Genomic DNA, 9,019 nt, shown 5'->3' on the forward strand with positions numbered 1-9,019 from the left:
GAAGTTGGAGGATAGTAACTCTCGGGAACTGGATGAGGACATAGTCAGCAATAATATTCAAGAAGTGTGATTTGGTACTAAGGAGCGCAAAGTGTGCCTAGAAGATATCCCCCACTTTATTGCATAACCAACAGCAGTATAAACTATTAATATAAGGTTCAATTTCAGAAATAATCAGACCATCTACAATGCAACACTCTAAATCACTTCTACTCTATCCCCATTCTGATTCTTGTTTTTAACAAAAAAAATTCTTTACCAAATCTAGATGGCTAAATGCAATAACTTTCTACCATGTGATTGGTTGATTCTCTGTTTGTGTTAAGCAAACAGAGAATAAAGATGGTGTATAAGAAATGAGGCAACAATCGAATGTAATGAATCTCTGATAGAGATAAACTGGACTGAACTCTTTTCAACTTTTAACTCCGGATTATAGTAACTGCAATAACCTTCCTGTCACTGACTGCAGCTAACAAAGCTACTGATATGAACTTAATATGAACGCAAATATACACAGCCACACATGTATGCTGAGTTGGTAAAAATAAAAAAATAAAAAACTGAATTAAATATGTATCCCAAACATTCAAATTTTCCTCGGGCGACATCTTCAAAGTGATATTAAATTAGTGTGCAATTTAGGTACATTTAACTTTTACAGTTTTTGCATTTCTTGCAGTGTTTTTGCATTATGGCCAAGGGCAAGGCCTCTCCTCCTCTGCTACTGCTGCTACAGCCCTACTTAAAATTTAAAAAAAAAAAAAAAACCCTGTTAAGCAAAGTCATTGATTTAAGTTCATTAAATTTCCTGTTAACAAGCACATAATGAAGCATCGTATTGCAGGCTAATGCAGTCTGGATTCCATCTACAGCAGCAGCTAATGGTGCTGTGTGACTTTGTCAAGCAATCAATAATTTGGTGTCTCTGTGAACTCTGCTGCCTCGCACAGTAAGATGTGACGCAGTGCCACGGAGATGGAAAGACACTTTTTTTTCTGGTACACTCTGTCTGTGTTCAGTGGCTCTGTGAAGGATGAACATCATTCAAGATTGTCCTGACATTTTCCAAACCTCCCTTTCTGCTACAGCGTGCTGCAATTTGTTGCATGCGAATGCATGCCACATCAAACTTGGAATGCCCCCAGACTGCAGTATATCCAGAGTAAATTGAAAATCACGTTATATGTATGCAGGGATGGATGTGTGGAGATGCATGTAAAGAGCTTGTCCCAGAGAGAAAACAGTGAAAATATGGTAATAAACAAGACATTATATATGATCCTATCAGCCTTAACAAAGCGGGATTTGTAGAAACATATGGTATGCAGCTTTTTGCTCCCTCCTTGAAATAAAGCGTTACACTACCTTGGTACCTGCCAATTTGCAATCTGACAGACAGCTGTTACAAGCTTTCTGACAACCTATCAGAATTCAGAGAAGAGCAATCAATACCGAACTGCTGCAAGAAAAACAGTGACCGATCCATGATTCCCTGCTGAGCCAGCAAACTGTTGCAAAGTGAAGAAAAGTGTGGCTGCCGCAGACAAACACGTCCCACTCAGGCTCTCGCACGGCAACGTACACACACACGCACACACACAAACTTCGAGGTTTAGAGGCTTGGACACTTCCCACACTTTGATGCACGAACACCTGCATGCACAGATTCACACAAGCACAAACTGACAACAACACATGCATCCAAACACACCCTGGAGAAGGCAACAGTAAATGAACCTCACAGGCGTCCAAACCGCCGACATCAATCAGGCACACTTCGCCGTTCGGTTCCCGACGGGCGCTGAGTCGCATCTGTCTGCTAAAGCAAGTGCTAAACAATTCCAAAGTGATGGAAAGCATTTTATGCATATGTGCGTGCAGCGTGCCAAACTCGTTGGCTCTCTTCCCTGTTCCTCCCAAATTGTGTTGTTTACCACATTTGTGTAAATTGTGAGACCGACTGCTTTCTTGGAATGAGTCCTCTCAGTAGTCAAGTTTTACCAACGCACAGGAAAGGTGTTGCACAGGTATGCACAGCTGAGCACCGCCACGTCCGGTCCCACGTGATCCACCTGGGAGATTGGTTCCTGTGAGTGCTGGCCAGTACATTCTCACAAAGCCCTGGGGCTTCTCTTCCCTTGGCAGTGACTAAAGGGGCCCAGGTGCGCAGTACAGAATCATGCCCAAGTACGTATATACTTTTTACATGGATATGCACAAAAAAAAGGCACATATGACTGATTTGAACAATTTTAGAATTTTATGTTATGTTCATGAGAAAAGGTGTTTGAGAGATAGCAGTTAGCTGTGGCTATAAGAAGCATAGAGTGCTGAAGTACTGTACATCTGTGGTAGCTGTCTGAGCACTTCCAGTATGCTGGCTGAAATAAGACTTGTGCACTTTTATCTTGACAGTCTTCTGTTAGGACATACTGTATATATATATATATATATATATATATATATATATATATATATACAGTATATCTTGTCATGAAATAATACAAACTGTCATGAAAACTAAAGGATCATCACCTTTTATTTTAATTATCATGATAAGTCAAGCATGCAGGGATTCTGTACAAAAACTTCTATATAATACTACTAAATGTAGTTATGACAAACTATTGCTTAAATCTATGCATCAAAAAAACAAAAACAATTCTCACTTACTTGCTACATATTCATGTTCAATAAAGTGCAGTCTCCTATTTTTAAAACACAAATACAACTAAAGGAAACACATATGTATATATATACTGTCATTAAATAATGATAGTTAATAGCATTATTATTAGATTGCACATTTAGAGCAATATGTTACATTATCTGGGTATCAGTAAAAAATTTTAATTAAAACAATCACATCATGCCATGCATTTGTTTTACATTTTTGTGATATCATGTCGACACTATGAAACCATGGAAGCCCTAATCTAACTTAAGAAAACTATTTACATTCACATTGAGCTTATACTGTTGCCAATTTCATAGTGAGAATTATGTTTAATTTTAATAGTAAAACAAAGTAACATTTACTTAATAACCTTTTCATTAATGAAAATGATTTTAATTTCCTCAATTAAAATGACACTGACCCGTCCTCGTTAAAAATAAAATTAAAATGACTCTAAGCGATGATGTTGATCTAACCCGGATGTTTCCCACTACAACACAAGTACGTCAATAAAAAGAAACCGTATGTGATTTATTACAATTTTTAACTTATGTTTATGCAGCAAGTTAATTTTTTTGAGTATACACGCACAGTGACCGATCCACACTTTGATACACAAACACCTGCATGCATAGATTCACACAAGCATGGACTGACAACACCTTCATCCAAACACACCGCGGGAAAGGCTGCACAACAAAACCTGTGAACCCTCTTCAATCGAATGCATGCTTCTAACAGAATTCATGATGGACAAATGTTAGCAAACTGTGAATGAGCCCGAAGCCAACTTTAAACAATTTTACACAACTGTGAGGGGAAATAATGAGGACAAAAAGCACAAGATCGAACCGATGGGGAACAACATATCAAACGGATTGTACTGAGAGTAAGCTTTATTAAGGATCCCATATGTTCTTAACATATATTCTACAACATGTGTCCTAAAAGGGTTTTGAACAAGCAGAAACTGCTTGTCACTCCGTAAAAGCATACAGAGCTGTGTATTTCACATAAGTACAGCTCAATTTTTTTTTTCTTCTAGCAAAGTTTGACATTTCCAGTGAAACTGAAAGACTTTTGAGGAATACATTCAGAGCTGTCTCGCTGCATTAACACTGACATTTCTGTTGTCGAGGACTACAAAACGTCCAAGGCTGTAAAGGAGGATTCCCCAAAAACATGCAACTCATGCTATATTAAATAAATCACGACGAGATCTGCGAACCGTCTAAGTTGTTTGTACTTTACACTCATATTGATTAGTCAGCAGGACTGTGAAGTATCAGACTAGTGCAAACCTGATTACTTAGCAAGGACTTTTACGCAGGCCTACATGCTTCTGCAAATCAAAGACTGTCAGCGTCTCTCAGCGTGACGGCGGGATGCAGGATTGTATGTGACAAGCACACTCTGTGCAACTGTGACAAAACAGAGCTTGTTTCCAATGGCTGCCACATTTCTCCAAAAGTCAAAATCAACGTATCAAAGCAGACAGAAGAGTTTTGTGTGTTCGCCTTGCCCAGAGGGACAGGAGGATGCATGTCTGGCCAGGCGCCTGTAAGCTCGGGAAACTGAGCCTCTGTAACACACAGTGAGGCTGCAGTCTTGAGAGGGCACAAATCTGAGGCCTTATCCTCAAAAGCGCAGAGTGACTGTCCTGTTTAACCTGACAAGAGACGAGCCGCATCCCAGAGAGCTTTGCCATGCTTATCCTCGCCTTCAAAACCTACTCGGGGTGTGTGGGTGTGTGAGAGCAGCTGATTCACTAAGCATGGGAATTTTTGATGACAGCAATTTTCAGACGGTTCGAGTTTGAAAATTTGTTTAGTGAAGCAAAAAGTAACTCTGCAACTCGGCCACTTCTTTAAAATGCATGATTTAGATTCTAAAAACACTGAACAGAACTGATTTCAAGCAATAGGAAGGTTAAATTATAGTTACACTGTTAGATGTTCTGCAGCTTTTCTACCAAAGAAATGTTCTCTTCAGGATACAGTCTGTCCACCGGGAGCTGTTCTGGCAGTAGCTTAAAGGCCGTTACTGGGAGCCTATTAGGGTGTCATGCTGACATGTGGGCTATAAAGATTCTACAGTGAGTTAAAAAATGAACTAATTCTCATCACTAACACAACGTGGCTAGGTCGGTCTGAACTTGCCAAGCATGGAAGGAGGCTGCAGTCTGGATAATGAGGAAATAAATTGTCATCGTCCTCTTACCGTAAACTCCTTGGCCCCAAACAAGAGGATGCACACTGGAAAACAAGACAATCCAGAAAAGCTCCATGTTCAGCTCAGCTCCGTCATAACCTGAGAGAGGCAAGAATGTTGAGGTGAGAACAGGGCAATAAAAAATAAAAATAAAGAGTTTCTTTCGTTTCTTTTTTTTTTTTGTTTGCTTTGTTCTTTTTTTTCTTTTTCATGTCCAGCTGTGTCTCTTTCAACCCCGTAAGCCGCGACAATAATGTTTCGGAGCAATTTACTGCGCGCTGCAACGCCTACATCGCCTCATTCAATTTAAAGGGCGGGTAATTCAATCACGACAGCGTGGATTATACAGAGCTTACAAGCGGCGCTGTGTGCTAGAGAATTGGAGATTGACGGGATTGTTGAGGGTTTGATGTTTGGCTTCTGTCTCCTGCTGAGGCAGGTGTAGTCGGGACAGGAGCGGACCGGAGGATTACAGCGCAGTGAGGAAGGACGGTGGATTAAAAACAAGTGGAGCAATACATCCACTTTTTACTCCAAACATCCTAAAATAACAAATTGCCGTTTCCAGATAAAAACAGCATAGTTTTTATTTTCCTTCCTTCCTTTTTTTTTTTTTTTTTTTTAGTCTAGCATGGACCGATGTAGATGCTGCAGGTTTTGGTTCGGAATCGGTGGGAAAACCGAGGAAGAGGAATGAAAATGAGAAGGAGTCGGGAGATAATGAAGCCTCTTGTGTGACTCCTCTGACCTAACATGTTTTTATAACCGGATGGCTGCATTGGCAGGTTGCACTAGAAGAAGGCGAGCTCTGATTAAAGTTTCATTGTGACGCGTGGGGATTAAAGCAAAGTGGAGATAGAAATAAAAAAAAAGCTTTAAAATCGCACAAGTTGAATGGCTTAAGCGCAAAGCAGAATATTATGAGACTGATGATAAACTTTGAGACCATATTGTGTAAGTAAACAGCTTTTTTTGTTGTTTTTATTTTTTATTTTTTTAAGAAGCAAAGTACAAGTTCATTAAAAATGTAAGATGGATACAAATTCAACGCCTGGGTCCTACCTTGTATCTCCAGGCGCTGCGCACTCCTCCCGGCTCAGCAGCAAGAAATCCTCCGATCTCAGCTCCTCTTCTCCTAAAACACCAGTTGAAAAGTTATATATCCTCTTCCGCGGAGAGCGTGAAAAACAAAACTCCAGTCGGAACACCGATGTAGTGAAGTAGCGCGTTCCAAAAGAATTTCCACTTGAACTTTTTGTTGTTGTTGTTGTTGTTTTAAGTGCGGCAGCGAAGCGCACAGCAGAAGTGATGATGGAGTCTCCTCCTCACAAATATAAAAAAGTGAAAAAAAGAAAAGAAAAAAAACTAAACCTTCTAAAAAAAAAAAAAAAAAAAAAAAAAGGAACCCAAGCAAGTCCCTTTAAATATATAAATATATACCCTAAACCTTGACTACTCCTTGAATTGACTGAGAAAGGCGTGGTTGAGTTGCTGCCTCTCTCCCTCTTTGGCCGGTGACAGTCTAGTGGAGCCTCTCTAAATGATGCGCTCTGAGAATGAGCTCCACTCTCCGCTTGTTCAATCAGCACTGTGTCTGTGGAGTCCGGGGGATGCTGGCCAAGTGGAATGTGTGCAGACTGAGAACGACCGCCCCTGTCTGTGCGTGGAGAGAGAGAGAGAGAGAGGGAGGGAGAGGCACAGAGAGGAGAGGGAGGAGAGGGGAGGACAGGCGCGGGGATGCGCTCAAGCTTCACAGCTCCACACTGAACAGGTTGTCAAAGAAGCATCACTGCTCCCACTCCCAGTTTGTTTTCCGCTCTCACTTAGGTTTCCACAGGACGCCTTTACCATGCCAAAGGGCGCGGTGGTCTTCCTCTTTTTCAGTCTATCCTTCTATTTGGTGCTCGCCAACAATCTGTGCCTATTGAAAAGCGCTCTGGAAACTTCTTTACTTTGATGCAGGACTAACCAACCAACGCAAACAACCACTAACCTCACTGCGTAAACCAGTGAGAGCACTGCTTAAAAAGCATTGCTTTTTAAGAGAGCAAAACAACAAACAAGCAAACAAACAAACAAAAAAAAACATGGTTGACCTAGTACCCGTGCACACACCGACTATCTCCCTCCTACATCCACTCGTTCAATTCCTCCTGACGCCAAAGTTGTTCGCGCGACGTCTGTGTGGGGCCACAGGAGGGCGTGTTTCAGTTCACAGCCCCACTATGATGTTTGTTCTCGAGTGATGGGATTTGAAATCAGCTTGTGTTGAGAGAACCTCCCTTCAACAGATGAGTTCAGTTTGTCACTGAAAAGGTCCTCCAAGAAGAATTACTGGATGCTTTAAAAGTGACTTTTAGTCATCCAACAATTTTGAACCGCTACCCGAGCTGTGAAAAGCAAGAAATCAAAATGTAATATGGATAATTTAAAGTTAAGGAATAAATATGTTACAATACAGAAAAAATAAAAGTCTGACTTAAAGCATGTAAATTTAAGAAGGCGATCTGGCTTGTAAACTCCTCAGACCTGTAATGTGACAATAAACTTTAATGAAACAGTCCATTGTCATATTAACCTCCAACTGTTTCTAAAGTGTCAGGAGTATTATTATGCTTTCATTATATTATATACATGAGAGCCCAAAACTGAGATAACAGCAAAAACATTAAGTAGAAATAGGTAAGATAATTAATTTATTAACTTACATAGCCCTTGAGTAAAAAAAAAAAACTTCACATAAGAGGAAAAAATAATACCCAGTTGAAAATTATCTAAATAAAATCAAAGTAAAGAAAATAACTCTTGTATAATTTTGTCTGAATAGTTGCTTATTCAGTGGCTTTTTAAGTAAGATACTAAAGTGTAAGTATAGAGACGAGACGAGACGGAGGAAGTTTCTTCCAAAGTCTTGGTTTGGGCTAGAAAGAAACCCGTGAATATAGGCAGATTCATCAACGACCTTTGACCTGTTGATTTGAGGAGGAGGAGTGTAGTTTCAGCAGTTAGTTGTACTGAGGAGCTTGACCTTTTAAGGTCCTGAAAGTTAGAACTAAAAGTTTCAAATTAAGGCCTCAGGGCTGTGCATTTTGCACATTCTGAACTCGATCTAAATTGGAAAACACACCTATGTTTTATTCAAAATATTAAGAAATGTGACTCCTTACTGAAGATTGTTTTCACCAGCAATGTAGAAAATGGTGCGAGTGTTTTTGCAAACTTATTAAAATTAGACAACCAAGAAATCTTATTTATGCAAATATTCCCAGCCATTGCTTAATACTTTTTTATTCACCTTTGGCAGCAAAAACAGCCGAAAGTCTTTTTGAGTAAGATGCCACAAGCTTAGCACACCTATCCTAAGGCAGTTCCACCAATGGTTCTGTCCAATACTTCTGAAATTTCCATGAGGTAGAAGAGAGATATTCATCAGATTCAAGTCTGAGACTCCTGGATATTTACAGAGTCTGAAGCCACTGCTTTGAGAGCTCCATCACGTGCTTTGGGTTATGACAACCGGATATTTAACACAATACAATTTAACATATTTTGGAATAAGGCTGTAACATAAAATATGGAAAAATTGAAGCACTGTAAATACATTCCAAATGTATTGTATTGCCTGAATTGCTGATGAATATCTGTCGGCCACGTAATTGTTGTGCTAGTTTGCTTCAGGTACTGATTTTGCAGTCTCAGGATATTGAGTTGACCATGTTTTTTTGCATATTATTAAAGCATGCAGCTGCAAGCCAGATTAATCTCTCCACAGACCTCAGTACTTATCAGATCTCTGTGCAAAAGTTAACCAAAGAAAAGATTTCTTATTGTTTTATTTCACAACTTTATGTTTTAAAATAACCAAAAGTTGTTTTTGTAAGAGAAATCATTCTAATGTGTTTTGTTATATCTGACATCTAACAAATAGTGTTAGCTGCAGCGTGTGCTGCTCTGGGTGAATTGCGACTAAAGGTCCTGTTCTTCAGCATGAATCATCCATTCCTGTAACCACTTTTTATTTGGTTTCATGGACAATTGATTCAGCTGCCCTAATTTCTAAGTAGGACCGACTGCTCCCACCAACATGTATCCACTGGAGATGACTGTTGCTCACTAGAAGGAATTTGT

The 9,019-nt window shown here is 39.7% G+C and overlaps 1 protein-coding gene across 2 annotated transcripts in view; it reads right to left on the reverse strand.

Moving 5' to 3' along the window:
• mdga1 (MAM domain containing glycosylphosphatidylinositol anchor 1) overlaps nt 1–6,247 on the reverse strand; it is a 180,299-nt gene extending 174,052 nt beyond the window's left edge. For both annotated transcript variants that reach the window (XM_023333032.1, XM_023333031.1), the window contains exons 1-2: nt 5,954–6,247; nt 4,901–4,990 (exon numbers count right to left, since the gene is read on the reverse strand). In XM_023333032.1, the coding sequence (XP_023188800.1) occupies nt 4,901–4,967 (67 nt within the window). In that variant the 5' untranslated portion in view covers nt 4,968–4,990; nt 5,954–6,247. The remainder of the gene's footprint in view (nt 1–4,900; nt 4,991–5,953) is intronic.
• Between the last annotated feature and the right edge of the window lie 2,772 nt (nt 6,248–9,019).

This window comes from Xiphophorus maculatus, chromosome 4 (genome assembly GCF_002775205.1).
Source record: "Xiphophorus maculatus strain JP 163 A chromosome 4, X_maculatus-5.0-male, whole genome shotgun sequence".
NCBI lineage: Eukaryota > Metazoa > Chordata > Actinopteri > Cyprinodontiformes > Poeciliidae > Xiphophorus > Xiphophorus maculatus.